The sequence below is a fragment of the Carex rostrata genome, chromosome 18 (assembly GCF_964058835.1).
Source record: "Carex rostrata chromosome 18, lpCarRost1.2, whole genome shotgun sequence".
In the NCBI taxonomy this organism is placed as follows: Eukaryota; Viridiplantae; Streptophyta; class Magnoliopsida; order Poales; family Cyperaceae; genus Carex; species Carex rostrata.
Window position 1 is genome coordinate 4,575,294 of NC_135935.1, and position 20,072 is coordinate 4,595,365.

Genomic DNA, 20,072 nt, shown 5'->3' on the forward strand with positions numbered 1-20,072 from the left:
CATGTTTAATAGGAAGATCACGTTGATTTCATTTGTTAAAATATGAGCCACCGTCAGTTAATAAATGTTATGTTAACGAAAGGTCGAACTTGTGCTATCACATCATCATAATTGAAGTTACGGTAGTTCTTACGTGTTTAAACCGGGTACACAGAATGTATACACTCTTTACCTTTTTCTTCCCTCCATGTCCCCTTCCGTGCTCCTCTCTCCTTATACCCCTACAACCCTATAATCCAATTCTCCTTTCTCTATTATTACTTTGTTCTCACTTCTCTCTCTCTCTCTCTCTCTCTCTCTCTCACAGAACCAATACCTTTTTACTCTCATAAACTCTTATTATGTCTCTAGCGCTTCTGTTGTTTCTCCTCCCGCTCGCTCTCATCCTTTCCTCTCGCTCTTATTCCACCTCTCTAACACACTTCGAAGAAGATATTCCTCTCAGCCAACCCATCTTATCCCCATTTCCTCCATCTCCTTACAAAGTTAACGCAACTTGTATCACCACTACAAGCAGCGTTACCAAAAATGGATGGAAAGAGGAGATTCTACAGAGGGCAAAGAGTGAAGAGGCCGTGAAATGGGTTAAAGCGGCTAGACGATCCATACATGAATATCCAGAATTGGCATATGAAGAGATTAAGACAAGCCGGTTGGTGCGTGACCGGCTTGATGAAATTGAAGTCGGGTATAGATACCCGTTAGCTCGGACGGGGGTTGTAGCAACAATCGGGACTGGTAGGCCCCCAATTGTAGCACTGCGAGCTGACATGGATGCCCTCCCAATTCAGGTAATTTAAGCACATAGCACTCCTTGTACAATTTGTTTTGAAGTTTGAAATTAATTTTTCTTTGAGAGAGGAAAAAAAAAAAAAAAGGTATTCAGTAAAAGTCGACTTTTTTTACCGTAGTTGAGGGCACGCAGGACATTTTTCTTTTGTAATTTCCTTTGTATAATTGTAGTTTGTTTGGTTACCTTTAGTAATGGAAATTATGTTTTTCAACCAATTTACTGAAGAATAAACCGCACATGGGCTTTCTAATTTTGCTAGGGCCCACAATTTTGTCAAATAGCCGGGTCAAAAGAAGAAACAAAAGTAAAGATATAGTAGATAACTATGCAGATTAGAAATTGTGGTAATTTTATTTTTTTTAAATTATCCATAGTAAATGTTCTCCATTCTGCTTATATTTGCTGAAAAGCCAGCAGTAGAACATGCCAACTTTCTCTCTTCTTCATTTGACTAGGATATAACTGAGCTCATCAATTGCTTGAGATGATAAAAGTCTAGGAACAGGGACGACCAATTCCTTATGTGCCCAGATTTTACAAAAAAAAAAAATGAATAAAATAACTTCCTTATCTATACCATTTCAATTAGCCTTTCCTTATTTCAAAAAAACGTTGCCGTTTACAATTGTCGTATTGAAGTTAGGCAATATGCTGCATTCTTATTTCTTTTCTTATCTCTTGATGTACTTTTTGGAAGATAGCTACATGCAATCACTGTTGTTTAGCATTTTTCAGAAGCATATGTTTATGGGCACGTGTTTTTGGTGTGCAATATCTAATAATAGTATCTAGATATTTGTTCGATTCTTGCGTGTCTTTTTTTTTTTTTGGTATCAAGTTCCTGCCAACTGGTGTAATTTGGTATGAAATCGTTTAGTGGTGCTCCACTTACTATTGGTTTTGGTTGTTTTCTGAATGGTAACAGAAATACCAACTGTAAGTATCACTTCATCTTTTGGATCTTTGCATACTTTGCAACTTTCTTCTGTTCTTGCTTTTTGTTTTTTTTTCCTATTGTTCTTTAACTGCCTGTTACGACACCCAACATACTTGTACCCAATGAACCTATATATATTGTTGTTAAAAAAAGAAAAAATACATTAATGTGCTCTGGCATTTTTAATATTAGATGCACAGTTTTCAACGGATTTTTTTTTGAAAGCCGGATAGTAGCTATCAGGATAGAGTTTTCAACGGATGAAGTGCTTCTTCATGCTAATTAATTGTTCTGAAGCAGTGATAATAATTGGATTTTGGTACAGACCCGTCTGTCCAGGGTACTTTTAAACAGGAAAAGAGAAGCTTATTTTGCATGTAAAACATTCTAAGTTGTAGTTTGCAATGCATCAGACAAGTTGTGTGTTTTGTGTCAGATGCTTCAGTTCCTAGATAAAGACACCCTTCCCTTCTGTTGTAGACATCCTCATTTAATACATGCTTATTTCCTTTTTTCATTTTCTATTTTAGTAACATGCTGATATTTCTCCTTCTGCATTTTTCTAATTTAGGAATTGGTCGAATGGAAATATAAGAGTAAGGTTGAAGGTAAGATGCATGCTTGTGGACATGATGCACATGTAGCTATGCTTCTCGGCGCGGCCAGAATACTAAAAGCTCGTGAACATTTATTAAAGGTTTGTTTCCTTTTTTTTTTAATTTATGCTGTTCACCATATTCTGGGTTTGTTTGCAGAGTAGATAGCAAGTTGTACCCAACTTGTCTATGGTTAAGCCCCAGTTATGCTTGCTCAAGTTTTCTGATGAGAAGCACTGTCCAATTCAATGCATAAGAAAAGACCTTTTTTTTTGCTGAAATGTTGATCATTTATCCATATTTGCTTAAAATTTACAGTATTATCAGGGAAATGCACTTATTTCTTAACAATACAAGATATTTCAAATGAACAAGCCCTCGAGCTTTTAACATTATTGTATATATAGAAAATGCATTACAGGATTTTTTTTTTTTCAAATAGTAAAAAAAGAGAAATTATAATACTGGATAGGTCAATGGATTGCAGTACCTACGTTTATTTTACAATATGTAATTTAGGGAACAGTTAAGCTGCTATTCCAGCCAGCGGAAGAAGCGGGACTAGGTGCAAAAAGAATGATAGAAGATGGTGCTTTAGAAGGAGTAGAGGCTATTTTTGCAGCTCATGTATCCATCCAGGACCGGAGCTCTGTTATCGGGTCAAGACCGGGCCCTTTGCTTGCTGGGTGCGGTTTCTTCAAAGCCGTAATCCAGGTAGCAAATCCAGACCTGACAAAGGTGGGAACCATTTTGGCTGCCTCTACTGTTGTTATCAGTTTGCAGAACCTCGTCTCTCGCGAAGCTGACCCCTTGGATTCTCAGGTGCATATTTTAGTTATAATCTACCCTTTACTGGTAGTTAATTGCAGCAGGTACCTTTTGTTATATGTTTAATAAGAAAAATATTTTCAGTGACCAGACCAGAAAAAATGTTATGTAGCAATGACTAGCCTAAATAATCCCTAAAAACTTTACCAAAATGTCATCTGTCATTGTTCATGTTTCCAAGAAAGAGTTTCTTTCCATGAGGCTGTTCTCAATGGATTATTTTGTTTGTTGTTTTTGGAAATTAAATGTGTTCTTTATTATTGGTTATTTTTGTCATTTTAGTTTACCTTTTTTTTTCATTCCAATGTCTTTGATACACTGGTTTTTCTCTTTTCTCTTATTGACTTTTTTTTATTATTCTCTTATTGGCTTGGCTCTCATTTGCAATGCAAAGACTTTACTGCAATATAGATGTACCTCATTTTGTTGAATAAAAGGTCCCCTTGTTACTGACAAATATGTATCACCAATCTACCTGTCTTGCTCTAGTTTCTCTTCTTGCCTTAATTGTCATTTGTTTATTTCAAGTTTTATTTTAAAATTTGTTCCAGGTAGTCTCAGTTGGAATGGTTAATGCAACAGATCTTCGTGGCATGATTCCAGAATCGGCCATACTTGGTGGCACTTTTAGGGCATTTTCTAATAACAGCTTTTACCAGCTCCGTCAGAGAATAGAAGAGGTAGAAATATGACAAATATACATGCATATCAACCAAGTTAAAACTGAAATAACATGATATAAAAAAATAAAAAATGGCATAATGACTTTGAAGTTTGAACAAATAACCAATCAGTATCCAATAGGTGCCTATGTACAGGACCAACTGGTACAGTTCAAAATAGCATCAAAAGTTTTCTCAGCCTCTATTGGGTTTTGTCCCTAAGGTGTACCGAGGTTTCATATTAAATGTACAATAAAAATAAGGGTATCTTATTATTAGAAAAAAAAAGGTATATGGCAGTTATGTCCAACATGTTATGGCATTTATAATTTACAATTCCAAACATTTCTCATATTTAATGTCCTGTGGGTTATCTTTGACTCGGCTAGATCTCTTTCAATTCTGTTCATTAAAGCTTGGTGTTGTTGTTTGGTTTTAGTTTCATTTGAATATAGGAAAAACTTGTTAGAAATGAGAGTGAAATTTTAACATATCAAGACATGATACTAGGCCTAACTAGTACAGATCAAGATCTGATACTTGTATGGACATACCAAAGACTGGTACAATTTGAGGGCTTAGTATTACAATATACGAGATCCAATTAGTGTCAGCATACTTCTTTAATAATGAAGAATTGGTATTATCATTTTTACTTTTTAGGTTATAGTGACACAATCTAAGGTTTATGGCTGCGATGCATCAGTAGATTTCTTTGAAGATGAAAGTTTTTACCCCCCAACTGTAAACGACAAGTTCATGTATGAGCACGTGAAAAATGTGGCAGTTGATTTGTTGGGTCCAGGAAATTACAATGAAGCTCCTCCAGTCATGGGCTCTGAGGATTTTACCTTCTACTCTCAAGTTATACCATCTGCGTTCTACTACATTGGTGTGAAGAACGAGAGTGTAGGCTCAGTGCACCTGGTTCACTCGCCTTATTTTATGATGGATGAAGATGTGTTGCCGGTTGGTGCGGCCTTTCATGCAGCAATAGCTGAGAGGTATTTAGCAGAGAATGAAAGAGCAGGCTCTTGAGTTTCGAGTAGTTTAGTTTTATTAGAAGAATTGACAGGGTACAAGGCAATAGGGCCTTCTTCCCCGTTCTTTATTATTATTATTTTTTTATTTTGCCTTTTCCTTTCTTTTCTTTTCTCCCTTCCCTCTATCATCGATATTTAACATATTCTTTTTTGCAAATTATAATGCGTGTATATATATATAGATGTAGAACTATCTTCTGAGGCTCTATTGACATGTTTAGTATACGACTGACCTATGTTTTAGCCTCAGAGACTCGATAAATTTAGCTCCAATTCGTCATTAACTGCTTTTGGGAATTTCTAGGGCCCACTAAGGGTTTGTTTTTTTTAGTTGATCTAACAAGTGATCATTTTGGGCTTGGCCCAATTTAAATGAAAAGAAGCCTCTTATTAATGGGCCAGTTGTGTGGTATATCTGGTTTTGTTTCTAATTCATACCGAGATTTTAGACCTTTGGTGATATAATTCTAATTCATATGATGTGGTCTGGGCTGCTAATGGGCGGGTTTCAGTCCATGACCGGCTCATATCAAGATTAAAATGATAAATGTTCAGTCCATGTTCAGTCCGTCCAACTCCGTTCATTACAAAGTCCAGTTCAAATTGGTCCCGTTCAAAACGAAATGTTTGGACAACCAATGGACTGTCCATTGGACAACCAATGGACTGTCCATTGGACAACCAACGGACAAACAGAGTATATAATGCAAATTGTGCAGAAGCATATAACGCAAGAACAAGAACCATTTCATATTAAAAAACAGAACCAACGGATTAATTGACTTGAGAGTATCAAACAGAACCATCTCATATTCTCATATTGAAAAACAATCAACTACATACTATAATTTAAATCTTACCAAGAACAAGAACACACCACCAAGTGCCAGAAAAAAAAACATAATATGCAAACTATGCAAACTAAAATTCTGGTGTAATCAATGCACATGACAGACTCAATTTTTTTAATAAAGTAACATTGCATTACAAATCTGAACAAATAAATGAAATAATTTTAAACTTGCAAGTTGCAACTAGAAACAAAGTCATCCTTGGTTATAGTGAATATAACCTCAAGACGTAGTGAATAAAACCTCCAGTTTTCTAAAGCCTAAAGGTTTTTTATTTAGCAACCTATGTTCCAAGATTTTTTTCTAAGTGCCCTGACTGAAAGGGAAAAATGGACTTACGAGAGACTGTGAAGCGGTTGTTTGCAATGTTCCTATAACCATAAGAAAATCAATTTAATATGAATAGCCATTTTCCTCATAAAAGTAATTGACTTAGTATCAGATGAAGTCTATCATGTCGATCATATTTTTACTTACAAAGTTTGGAGGGGAAGAAGAGCAAGCACATTAATGGAGCCAGTAAACTGATTATTCTGTAAGTACCTGAAAGACAAAGTAGAACTCTAATTAGTACAAGATTCTACTTAAAAAAAAATTATGACATATGAAGTCCAAACTTTTATAAAAATTATGGTTTCTTAGTAGTAATGAACATTGTAGAACTTTAATTGGCACCTTTTCAGGACTGGTACTGATACAAACCAGGTTGTTCTCATGACTTAGTAGTAAGCTTGTAGTAAGCTGGTATGCCGTATACATTCTATTGGTTTAAATGTTATCATACCATCTTTTGGACTAAGCATACAATCCATAGTAAAGCTGGAAAAAAGAAAAGGTGCCTACTGAGTTTTTTATGGGTTTTCTGATATTATAGTAAATAACCTTGTAGAGCAACTCAATTTCAGATTGGGTGCAAGGGTTCAATTTTTCAACATGCTGGTTGTTTTCTTCTTCATCCCCTTCAAACTCAAAAGAAAATACACTCCACTGCCTCCTGCTCTCTCCTTCTGGTCATGGAACTAGAAATTAAAATATAAATACCCAAACTTGAAAACTAGAAATTCAAATACCCAACACTATCGCTACTACTAGTCTACTATGTCCGAAAAAGTTTGTACCTTGAGACAAAGAAGTGGCGGGGCGGGAAGGCGAGACGGAGGAGAGGCGAAGAACGGGACGGAGGTGCGGCAACGAGACGGAGGAAAGAGGCGGCGGCGCGTGAGAGAGACAGGGCAGACTGAGAGTGGTGGCGCGTGACGGCGTGAGAGAGAGAGAGGGCTCGTGAACAATTCGGGAAGAAGAAACCCCTAAGTTTTTTGAACTGAATCGATCGATCAGATCCATTGGACAAATTGGAACTGTTCATTGGTCCATTCAGGCTCGTCCAAATTCGGCCCACTTTAATAAATGTCCACTGATCTGAACTGAGTTTTGGACTGTGTTCAGTAATAAACTCCATTATTTGTTCAGCTCTGTCCAACTCGTTTGTCCATGGACAAAGCTGTTCAATTAGCACCCCTAGTTATTAACTATTCTCCTAACTACAAAGCATTGCCTTAAATGCTATCAGTTTTTCTACCCTAATGAAGTGCTCCAATTTTTTCTTGATATGCACTATGAATGAGCTAAACATCAGTAGCTTGTCGCGTCTTAGTAATCATATTTTCTTTGGACTGCAGGGAATATGCGAAAAAGAAAGCTGAACTCTTGATATATAATTTTCCTCTACAAACAAATATGTGCAGCTATAACCAGCTTAAATAAAATGAAACACATAAAGAGTTAATAAATGCACGGGCTCATTGGATATGTAAGGGAAAAAGTCATTCATGTGTGCAAAGCTTACAATATAAAATATAGTCCTTTCGGATAAAAAATCTACCACAATTTCTCCTGTGTACTACTTCCAAAAAAACACACAACGAAGCCCACCCTTTATCTCTCACCTCCTGCACTCAGTTTTATGTAGATCACCTTCAAATCTACTTGGGACTGGAATCTGTAAATTGCATGGAATGGCACTAGAAGCATGATTTAAAATGACTGTCTAACTCCAGATTGAATGTTGGAATGAGATATTTCATCAGTGCAACCACAGAACTTGAATGTCGGTGGTACATAGCAGGTCCATTAACTTGAACAGTACTTATATACCACCATACTTGTCCTAACAGTAACAGGCATTACCAGTAAAGAAAAGAAGCCGAAGGACCTAACAACAAAATCTGGATCGGTTCCTCCACCATCCAGTAAATTGCACGATTTGTCAAATTCATTGGTTATGAATTAGTAATGCATTGTATTTAATGCACAAAAAAGTATGTGATTATGTAAGAAGTTCATTTACAGGGAAGCCCATTAGGGTCTTAGCCTTCAATCTTTTAATAGGCCAGGAAAAATGGCCTAACAGGCACATGGTACAGTTCGTATATTAGTCCATTTAAAACCTAATTTAAATACAAGACCTAAGAAGGAAAAAGAAACCAATACATAATGTAAAATTTCCAGCATCCTCAGAAAGTTTTAAAGTTCCATGTTTACCACTAATAAACCCAAAATATTATCTTTACCTCTATGTAACTTAAATTTGAATATACTCATGGGTTAAAACTCTTGTTGTTAAATTGACCAATTCTTCCTACTTTATTGAGCATTCTTCATAAAATAACAATGCTATGCAAATTTCATCTTTTCATATTACCATTAGCATTGTCTCTAATCTCTACAATTCATTCGGCCTTATCTATTCATTTGAAAACATCAACCCTGCTCACAGGAACAAAGGAAAAACAAGATTACCTTCAAAGCAACAATACTAATCCCAAATAAAAGTTTCAATTTGTTTGATTATGATTATTCCAACAAATGACAAATTAAATAGCACTGGAATAAACATATTTTGAACCATAACATTATATTATACAAACACAAACAACATAAGGTGCCCATGAAATTTTGTTCTCCCAAATTTCCCCTTTAAATTTGGAGGGCATACTAGAAGGCAATGTCATAAAATGTAGTCTGCAAACTGCTTATTCTGTAGAAAACTGCATGCATAGGAGTATGCTCGGCATATCCAATAGAAACTCTATATTTTCAAAATTTCCATCCAGTTCGGCATATAAATTGAAGACCTGACTCTATCATTTAATAAATCTAAGAAATATGAATTATTTCCTATTTTTTACTAAGTTCTCTAGAGATTTCAATTTAGTTTGCAAGTTTTGAAACTCTTTTGAAAACATACATCTGCATATCCTACCACATTTCATCTGCATACCAGTTATGCATTATGCAGTGACCAACTGCATGCTTATTAAAAACTGCATTCTAAAACATTGCAGGGTAATTTCATAGCCAAAAGCCAAGCCTGAGATTTAGTAAAAACTAACCGTGGTAAAGCTACCATCTAATCAACATAGTTGCAATTTTGAAACAATTGGAGCTTCTGGTAGGAATACATTCTATTTTATTTTCTAGAGGGGAAACTTGAAATCTTTAGACCTCTGAACAGTGTGCTAGATACTTAGCCTAAATTTATAGAGATATATACTATAATAGCTGTAGCAGCCAGTGGTTGATCAGGATCTTCGTGACATGGGCCAAACAGCATATACCAACACACCAGCCAATCTGTGACCGAGTTACCACTGTTGAAAAACCAATAACGAAGAAAATATAATATAAACCAAATGAGCATAGACAAAGAAAACAAATTTTCAAATTTTAAAACAATCAGAACCTCTTAAAGCAACTATATTTGATGAGAGAACAAAAATGTTGACTATGTGAATAACTGATAATGGAGACTCCCACACCTGCATTTTGTAAAGGAAAAAAAAAACAATAAAGTCAATAATCGTGTGCTTGCCAAAACAGAAGAGTTCATTACTTCATTTTATCAAGATAAAAGGTAGTATACATACCATAGTTGATAAGAGGAACAACTTCAAATAGCTCGAAATGATAATCGCCAATATGACTTCTCGATACCTAAATATACCATGATAAATATAAAAATCAGCATAAAAGTCACCCCCCCCCAACCCCACCCCACCCACACACACACACCCAATGGTGTTAACCCTTATCTTTCAATATCAGTTAAGTGGTTATAGAACTTGAGTAACTTTTCTAGATCTGGATGTTTGACTTTGTAAGGGTAGGCTATAAGTTCAGTAAAGAAACATAAGAAGTTCACCTTTCAATGTTGTATGAGAAGTTGAGAACAAACTTTGAACCCATAAGAATGAAAAGCATAAATATGATATCTTCTACCAATGCACCAGTAAGAATCTGAGAAATGAAAAATGAATAAATTCAAACACTGAAGAAGTCTAGTAAGTGAAGAAAGATAAAATACAATTTGGTTTAAGGTACGCTATTGGTTTTACAAACTTAACCAGTCAAGATTGTTTATTTTTTTAAACCTTCGCAGAGGCTGCGAAGTCGTGAGGGGAAATCAAACTCTCAACCTTTAGGTAACCAACAGTCCTAGGACTTTTTCCTAGCCAACTGTGTCTGTGCTACCTCCCTTTTCAACCAGTCAAGATTGTTGTTGTGTGAATTGTTTTCCTTTACACCTTTACTGATAATGGTCTAGTTGAGACTTGCCAAATTGGTAAAAGCTTTACTATATGATTTGACAGCATAATGGTCAGCTATTTGATAGTTTCCTACTTATAATTTCCAATCGCATCCCTGCAACAACAAAAAGTTTCGTACTCATTGAAATACCTTTGCACAACACCAAATGGCTGAAAGTAGACTATCTGAAGAATCCAAAGCACCACCATTCAAGAAAGAAATTTTATCTTAAAATTGTCAAGGATCTTTGATAAGTCACATAGACACAAACTATAAATATTACTGGTAAACAAAGAGAGCTTGGGAGGATACATGCATCGAGGAAAATATAAGCAAGAACTGAACTTTGCAATATGCCCTGCAAAATATTAAAATTTGTGGCACATAAATTAGAAGGTGTTACTAGCTAGAAATTTTGAGGAAAATTATTTCTAATGCAGTGGGGTATTGAACCCTCCTCCGATTACAACTGTCTAGTAAATAGTCAAACATTCTTTTCATCCTTTTTTGTAAGTACAGCAACTGTTTGTACCATACAGGTCATCTCACATAGCCATAGTAACTGCCAGGTGAAGCAGGAGAAATTAGGAGAAACTAAAATTATTATGCACTGTTGTTTCAGGCTACCTTGTATACATCTGAATCAAGATAGAGCATGTTAAACAACAAATGTCGATATGCCTCCACCTTGTGCAGAATCAGATCGATCAAGATAATCTACAAAATGAAAAAGAATTTTGAATAATAGTTAACAAAGGCATAACTAATGTAAGCTGTATTTTTTGCTTTCTAGATTTTAAGCATTGTTTAGGGCCTAATAGAGCTGTATTACCACAATTTGAAAGTAATAACTGGTAATAAAAGTACCAGCAGGGTGGTGCAGATTTATACTGGCATATACCAGGCAATATGGTAATCCATATCAACCCAATCACCTCACCACGAAACATCTCACTGAGATTTAAAGAAATTTACCATAAATTCACACTCGATGTACGGATCAGCAACAGCTTTGCACTTCTCCTGACAAGAGAATTAACATGGTCTCTCAATTTCATGAAAGTGTATGTAAAGGTTAATCAACATAACAGATTGAAAAGAAGAGAATGAGTGGAGAAAGTATAATCTCTCATACACATTTCATCAAACGGATGTTGCCAGGGGAGTACTGCACATACAGCATCCGTACAAGTGAGCCACATCCGATGCACCGGGGTGCTGACGAGGCATCGTTCTGACCTTCCATTGGGATTTTGAATGCCAGCATTTAGTCAGATCTGAAGTCTAATCCGACAGGCTTTGGCTCAAATCCTTCCAATCTGCAATGGACTCATGGAAGCATCCACGACAGCTGACTAGTACGAGGTAGAGGCAGGAGTACTTTCAGGTAGTACAAGCTCAGTTCAGTGTTTTGGTTTGGAATTTGAGTTAAAATTTTGGGCATTTGCATAAAGTCCGGGGAGCCACTTTTGCACTTCCTGACCAAATTTACCAGAATCAAGCGGAATTAGGGATAGCAATGGACCTAGCCCATGGGTATTTTGTCAAGCCCAGGCCTGACCTGCCCGTAAAAAGTTAATGGCCCGCCTTCCTGGCCCAGTCTAACGGGCTTGAAAATCTAGACCCGACCTGCCCATAGGCTTTTCATTCAGGTCCAGGCCTGCCCGTGCCTGCCTGCCTGCCTGTGCCCATGGGCTGCCTTACCCGGCCCGGCCATGCCCAATTCATTTTTTTAGGCCGAAATATTGGCATGACAATTCATGAACAAAATATTAGCATGAAATATGATAGCTTATGCATAAAGTAAACCCTCATCTACCTTAGAAAAGAATTCGATGACAAAATCAAAAAATTAGAAAATCAGAAAATCAGAAAATTATTTGATTCCCCCTTTTTTTGCAAAAATCAGAAAATTAAATGACAAAATCAGAAAAAATCAGAAAGTAAAAGCACATTCACAGTTGATAAAAGATTCACAATTGCTGGGTTACTCGAAAATCATTAAAAAGAAATTTATTTACCTTGATTCACTTTCTTTTATAGCTTGCAAGATTAAATAAAATCACAGCTACCTTATATCATCTTTCCTTCTGCTGCAAAAAAAAACATAATAATATTTTTTAGAAAAGAATAAATGAATCGAAAATGGTATGTAGGAGGCATAGGAGGCAGTCCAGATAAACCTCTCAAATCCAATTATTTTCTCAATATCTAATACCATATAGGCACGGAACCAACTATAGGCACAATTTTTTTTTAGCAATTTTTCCGAAATGCTACCTTCTTTTATAATTATCATTATAATTTTTCAAAAGGGAAACCATATACTCACTTCATCAACAAAAATGTTGGTTTCATTTCATCAAATATCTAGAGATCATTCAATTTTTCAATAACATCCAATTAATAAAAAATGTTGGTACAAATTTCATCTACAAAAAATAAATGATATTACCTTCTAAAGCTACAATTCTCTCTTGTTGCTTGCTTATTTGATCGATTAATATCCGCAACTCACTCACACATTTTTTTTTTGCCTATTCCTGATTAAAAAAAAAACATAGTACCTAAACATTAGCAAAACAAATTATGACCATGATCTAAGTATAATACAAAAATTGGAGCAGCAGTTTCCCCTAGGAATGATTTTTGTAGCTACCCCAGTCATTGCACATAGATAAACTAGTAGATTACAATTATTAAGGGAATGAAAACTAGTAGTAAGAAGGAAATATGAGCATATTTATTTAATCTATAAACTTTTTACTAAACAGAATAGTCTCTATTGCTACATTGAAAAAATTCAGCACAATTTCTTCTATAAATTTCAGCACAATTCATCACTTAAAAAAAATTCAGGACAATTTCATCTATAAAATTTAGCACAATTCATCACTTCAAAAAATTCAGCACAATTTCATCTATGAAATTTTTACTTATAGTCTCTTTACAAAGATGTTGGAACAAATTTCAGCACAATTCAATTGATATACTCACTTCATCAACAAAATTAAAATCAGAAAATTAAAATCTATGCTTACCCAAATAGTATTTAGCACTTAAGCAACAACCATAACACCAAGTTCAAAACTAGTACGGACACAAATAGAACAAGGAACCAATTTTGTACCTGAATGCGGCACTAGAATGTTGAGGCCGTGAGCAGTGAGCTCGACTTCTAAGTTCAGGTCCTCTAAGCTAGACTTCCAAGTTCCATCTATCATGAAAAATTAATAAGGAAAGAGAATTCAAGTCCTTGTACAGTTATACTCTGATTCTCAAGTCTTGAAAATGAGCAATTGAGGTAAAGCAGAATAATTTTAGCACCAAGCAACAGCCGACTTTAAAAAAAAAAACAGATTTGACTAAAAAACTTTTCAAAACTTTGTGCATGAATTACTCTCCCAAATAGAACAACTTTGTACGAAACAATGGATACCAAAGATTAAAACAACTAGAGGTCAAAACAGAGAGAATCAAACCTCCAACATCCTGCATAGGGGTCAGCAGTCAGCACTGGATGCAGTGGCGTCGTAGCTTCGTAGGGGTCCTTGCACCACGTAAGGATCTTGCTTCCCTGATGAACAAGTAAAATTCCAAGTAAAATTAGATGACAAAATTTTGCAAAAATCTGATTTTAAATTTTTAGTAAGCTTCTATAGCTGAAAATTAACAAGTACTTAAATTTTTTTATCATATTATTCATAACTGACAATACAATTTAACAAGTACCTGTTCTAAGATGAAGAGAGTAATGGTTGCACCAAAGACCAGTTATTATTCTCCAAAGCAATAGACAAAGGTTCAATGTACCTAATTACAAAAATAAAGAACTTCTAAAAACAAATGATTTTATATTTTCTGCTTTTGGATTTGGAAAATATAATTCTCAATGTTCTTTTGTCAGTAATTTAAATTGCCATGTTAATTGCTGAGAATCCTGATTTTAGATCAGAATGAAATCATTTCTCTTGTAATCATCATATATACTTTTCAATGAAAAAAATTTGTGAAGAATTCATCATACATACCTTGTTATGCCGCCTCCTTGCGAGTTGCGACTTTAGCAAAATTCATTGACTTCAAAGTCCTGTTAACCCTATTCCATCTACAAAATATTCAAAGAAACAAAAAGTTGAAATAGAATTGACAACTCATTCCCTGAAATATTATACAGAAAAAGAACGCATTATTTTGGTATTTGGTTCCACCATTTCAAGGTTTAAACATGAGACTCCTAGGTTATTTCAAATTGAAAACTGTCAAAACTTTAATTAGTTTCTGATTTTAATGCCATTCTATATCTCATAACAATCAACAGGTACTTCTTCTATTATCAGAATTCAGAAGCTTGCTTCTATTTCCTATTAATTTTAAAAGACACATTACCACAAACTTGTACCACTAGAACAGGAAAAAAAACTCAAGCAACAGAAAAGCAAGTACCAAAGTGGAAGAGAGAGCAAACTAACCAGATACCGTGACTGGAGGAGTAGTGACACCGTGGCGGAGGAGCAGTGGCACCGTGGCGGTCCTGGTGAAGGACTGGTGGCGGAGTAGTGAAAGAGACGGAGAGAGAGCGATGGAGTGAAGGAGAGAGAGATCGCAAGCCTGGTCGCGGAGGAAGCGATCTGGTGGCGGAGGTCGGTGGCGGAGTGAAGGAGAGAGAGAGAGCGATAGAGGGATGAGAGGGACAGAGGGAGGCGAGGAGAGCGTATCCTCTGCGGAGGTTTTGATCTGGTACGTTCGTTTCGGATCGGACGGGCTGGATTACGGGTTCATCAAATTTTGAGTTTTTTTAAAATTTGGACAAGATCTGATCTGGTCCGTCCGATCCGAAACGAACGGACCAGATCAAAACCACCGCTGCCCACCGCAGGAAAACCTCCGCAGAGGATATGTTCTCGGGAGGCGAGAGCAAGAGAAACGCTATCCTTTGCGGAGGTTTTACCGCGTGGTTTTGATCTGGTCCGTTCATTTCGGATCGGACGGGTTCACCAAATTTTGAGTTTTTTTAAAATTCAGACAAGATCTAATCTGGTCTGTCCGATCCGAAACGAACGGACCAGATCAAAACCGGTGTTGTTGCACCACAGGTAAAACCTCCGCAGAGGATATGCTTCCAGAGCAAGAGAGATGAGAATGAGACGCAGAAGATCGGCTGCTCTGGCTAGCCAAAACCCTAGATTCAATTTATTGTATTAAAATATAAGTCCAACGGGCTGCTCGTGGGCCTGGAGTTAAGCCCAGATCTTGCCTGGCCCGTCTTTAGGCCCGGCCTTATCTGGCCCATCACAGAGCCGGGCCAACCGGGTAAAGGACGGGCCGGGCGGATATTAATGGGTCTTTGGGCCAATCGGGCTTTTTTGTCATCCCTAAGCGGAATTCGTGTCATCTAAGGAAACAGAATATTACTTTTTAGATAGATCTGCACCGTCCGATCATAATTTGCACGAAAATTAAGGGTCTCCAGACATTCCACCGGTCCAAATTCTGATCAGACGGTCTGGAACAAAATATATTTTATTGAGAAATTAGATATATTGGTTTAATTTTAGTATATCTAAACCAAGGCAAAGTCTAGATCCTTGCATAGACCCGTTTTCTCCTTGCAAATTAGATGGAAATAATTATGTGTAAAAGCAATATAAAATCGTCACCCTTAGTTACAAAAGATAAAAGAAAATATATTAAGTTCATTAATTTGGTTTTTACATATCACTTCAAGCTCTAGTACCATTGTAAAGGCTTAATTGAAAGATAAACAGGTAACAATACAATTTAATAGGGCTACTAATGGGCGGGTTTCAGTCCATGACCGGCTCATATCAAGATTAAAATGATAAATGTTCAGTCCATGTTCAGTCTGGTAATGGGCGGGTTGCTGTCCATGTTCAGTCCGTCCAACTCCGTTCATTACAAAGTCCAGTTCAAATTGGTCCCGTTCAAAACGAAATGTTTGGACAACCAACGGACAAATAGAGTATATAACGCAAATTGTGCGGAAGCATATAACGCAAGAACAAAAACAATCTCATATTAAAAAACAGAACCAACGGATTAATTGACTTGAGAGTATCAAACAGAACCATCTCATATTCTCATATTGAAAAACAATCAACTACATACTATAATTTAAATTTTACCAAGAACAAGAACACACCACCAAGTGCCAGAAAAAAAAACATAATATGCAAACTATGCAAACTAAAATTCTGGTGTAATCAATGCACATGACAGACTAATTTTTTTTAATAAAGTAACATTGCATTACAAATCTGAACAAATAAATGAAATAATTTTAAACTTGCAAGTTGCAACTAGAAACAAAGTCATGCTTGGTTATAGTGAATATAACCTCAAGACGTAGTGAATAAAACCTCCAGTTTTCTAAAGCCTAAAGGTTTTTTATTTAGCAACCTATGTTCCAAGATTTTTTTTCTAAGTGCCCTGACTGAAAGGGAAAAAATGGACTTACGAGAGACTGTGAAGCGGTTGTTTGCAATGTTCCTATAACTATAAGAAAATCAATTTAATATGAATAGCCATTTTCCTCATAAAAGTAATTGACTTAGTATCAGATGAAGTCTATCATGTCGATCATATTTTTACTTACAAAGTTTGGAGGGGAAGAAGAGCAAGCACATTAATGGAGCCAGTAAACTGATTATTCTGTAAGTACCTGAAAGACAAAGGAGAACTCTAATCAGTACAGGATTCTACTTAAAAAAAATTATGACATATGAAGTCCAAACTTTTATAAAAATTATGGTTTCTTAGTAGTAATGAACATTGTAGAACTTTAATTGGCACCTTTTCAGGACTGGTACTGATACAAACCAGGTTGTTCTCATGACTTAGTAGTAAGCTTGTAGTAAGCTGGTATGCCGTATACATTCTATTGGTTTAAATGTTATCATACCATCTTTTGGACTAAGCATACAATCCATAGTAAAGCTGGAAAAAAGAAAAGGTGCCTATTGAGTTTTTTATGGGTTTTCTGATATTATAGTAAATAACCTTCTAGAGCAACTCAGTTTCAGATTGGGTGCAGGAGTTCAATTTTTCAACATGCTGGTTGTTTTCTTCTTCATCCCCTTCAAACTCAAAAGAAAATACACTCCACTGCCTCCTGCTCTCTTCTTCTAGTCATGGAACTAGAAATTAAAATATAAATACCCAAATTGAAAACTAGAAATTCAAATACCCAACACTATCGCTACTACTAGTCTATTATGTCTGAAAAAGTTTGTACCTTGAGACAAAGAAGTGGCGGGGCGGGAAGGCGAGACGGAGGAGAGGCGAAGAACGGGATGGAGGTGCGGCAACGAGACGGAGGAGAGAGGCGGTCGTTCAAATTCGACATGAGAGAGAGAGAGGGCTCGTGAACAATTCGGGAAGAAGAAATCCCTAAGTTTTTTGAACCGAATCGATCGATTAGATTCATTGGACAAATTGGAACTGTTCATTGGTCCATTCAGGCTCGTCCAAATTCGGCCCACTTTAATAAATGTCCACTGATATGAACTGTGAGTTTTGGACTGTGTTCAGTAATAAACTCGTTCATTATTATTCAGTTCTGTCCAACTCGTTTGTCCAGCTGTCCAATTAGCACCCCTAGATGTGGATCAGGAGATTGCCGATAATATTGCAATTTTCATCCATTACATGATATGAAATCATGGACCGTTAGAAGTTTTGGAATGTACGGAATAAGGTCGAAATTCTCAATTGCAACCTGCCTTTAATAATGAAATAAGGCTCCTTATAAGCCTCTTAATTTAATAAAAAGGCAATAGAATAAACATATAAAAACAATAAAAATATCAATTTCAATTATTTGAAACTTAGAAAAGAGTAGAAGAGGAGAGGTGGAAGGGTTCAACCATAGTAACATCAAGGTTGACCATCCGATATGTATGTAATGTACCCGTGTTTACTTCTTATTATCCCTATTTTTAAATCATTGGGAAGTACCAAACTTCTTTTAAATTTTTGGATAAACTTGTATTGCAAAAACTCTCACAGTCACTAGAATATATTATGTGACGTTTCATTAGACCGTTCGAATTTGATCTAATGGACCAGAAGAATTTTTTTTTTTTTTATCAATCAATGGCACATAGATTAGATATCCCCATAAATTTCAACCAGCACTTTGGCCAAGAGAAATTCAGTGTCTATTAGAGATACAGGGAGTCTGTTTTGAGATTCTCGCAAGTTAAAAACTGACGACTCTGATCTCATTGTACTCAGGTATTGCAAGATCTGAATTCCACTTTGAACCGAACCATAAGTTCAAATTACACAAGTCAAATTAGAAGTGTGACAAATTGTTTAGTGTACAAGTATTTTAAAATGCGGCCGCATATGTCTATGTAGTCGGTAGCCGTGTTCAGAATGACCATGCAGTTCTCTCATACGGTTTTGAGCATGCAGCTGCATATGCAGTCTTAATATGCGGCCATGCAGTCCTCCCATGCAGTTTTGTGTTGTTTGCTCTTGTTGCCTTATCGTACTTTTAAGTTTAACTAGTGTTATCAACTTGTTATGGACTTTATATTTAACTTGATGTTTGTGTTAAACTGAATTTATGCATAATCTGGTTATAGTTAGTGTATTTGTTTGTGCTTTTGTGTTTGATTAATTTGATAATTTAATTAAAGTTTATGTGAAAAAACTATTGTTGGTTATGTCACTATGTGGAAATAAATTCAAATATATTAATATAAATATATATATCTATATATATGTGTGAATTTTTATTTTAAAATCCGCATATGCGGTATGTAGTGGCCTTCCGCATGCATGAACAAAACCGCATTTTAAAACACTAATTGTATTGATCCACCGACATTTTTATTTATATCCATTATTTAATATGTTTTACCACAAATAACTAAGATATTTAACTTTTTTTTAAATACCCAAACCGCAAGAATTTCTTGCGGTTTGAAATAAAATGACAAATTGTTTAGTGTATTGATCCACCGACATTTTTATTTATATCCATTATTTAATATGTTTTACCACAAATAACTAAGATTTTGAAATTTTTTTAAAAACACCCAAACCACAAGAATTATCGTGTAAAGGATATATATTGAACAATCATAGATAATTTTAATGATCTTTGAATAATAAATGAAATCGTAATCCATTAACAAAATAAGCAAACACACACAATAGGTAGTAAATGCATTTTAAAATAATTATATGTGTAATTCTTGAATAATCTCCTAGACTTAGAAAAACACTAATACCGGTTATGGTCAATCTGTATGGGTGCTTTATTGATGTTTTGGTAATAATAAAGTTATGACCGTTTAGAGAGCATGGGTGCGTCATCGATGTTTTGGCAATAAAACATCGAAGCACTTCTGTTGTCGTTAAGCCGGGCATAAAGCATCGGTGCATTATCGGTGTTTTTGCACTGAAGCATCATTTTTTTTTAAAAAAAAACCTTTAAACAACCATAACTTTAGCTAAGAAAGTCGGATTTGCGCGTATGAAAATTCGGAAAGGAGGGGACGAGACAGATCCAGATTTTGCCCATGAATCATCCCTGATCCAACGGAATCAGAATTGCAAATAAACGTCGTTTAGTGCTTCAAAAATTCAGTTTAAGTTTTCTATCAACGGTAGACATATAACGAACAACGACCGAGTTTAGTTTTTTTTCAAAAGCCTAAGAGATTATTCAAGAATTATTAATATAATTATTTTAAAATGCATTTACTATTTATTGTGTGTATTTACTTTTTTTTAATGGATA

The 20,072-nt window shown here is 35.6% G+C and overlaps 2 protein-coding genes across 3 annotated transcripts; one reads left to right on the plus strand and one right to left on the minus strand.

The window, feature by feature from the left end:
- The first annotated feature begins 264 nt into the window (after nt 1–264).
- LOC144569200 (IAA-amino acid hydrolase ILR1-like 6) lies at nt 265–5,084 on the plus strand. Its single transcript, XM_078319423.1, has 5 exons — nt 265–791; nt 2,302–2,427; nt 2,846–3,148; nt 3,706–3,834; nt 4,480–5,084. Exons 1-5 carry the CDS (start codon nt 342–344, stop codon nt 4,852–4,854), a joined length of 1,383 nt encoding a protein of 460 aa, XP_078175549.1. The 5' UTR covers nt 265–341; the 3' UTR covers nt 4,855–5,084.
- A 3,779-nt stretch (nt 5,085–8,863) lies between these two features.
- LOC144569621 (protein ARV 2-like) lies at nt 8,864–14,986 on the minus strand. Of its 2 annotated transcripts, XM_078320072.1 has the most exons (16): nt 14,770–14,986; nt 14,329–14,405; nt 14,030–14,110; nt 13,780–13,874; nt 13,428–13,514; nt 12,753–12,840; nt 12,319–12,390; nt 11,433–11,775; nt 11,273–11,320; nt 10,925–11,014; nt 10,610–10,655; nt 10,448–10,524; nt 9,912–10,006; nt 9,637–9,703; nt 9,453–9,528; nt 8,864–9,360 (listed from the first exon to the last, which is right to left on the minus strand). In XM_078320072.1, exons 8-16 carry the CDS (start codon nt 11,562–11,564, stop codon nt 9,263–9,265), a joined length of 729 nt encoding a protein of 242 aa, XP_078176198.1. In that variant the 5' UTR covers nt 11,565–11,775; nt 12,319–12,390; nt 12,753–12,840; nt 13,428–13,514; nt 13,780–13,874; nt 14,030–14,110; nt 14,329–14,405; nt 14,770–14,986; the 3' UTR covers nt 8,864–9,262. The 2 variants fall into 2 exon arrangements, with proteins under 2 accessions (XP_078176198.1, XP_078176199.1); XM_078320073.1 differs by lacking the exons at nt 12,319–12,390; nt 12,753–12,840; nt 13,428–13,514; ... (2 more) ...; nt 14,329–14,405; nt 14,770–14,986 and having other exon boundaries at nt 11,433–12,157.
- Between the last annotated feature and the right edge of the window lie 5,086 nt (nt 14,987–20,072).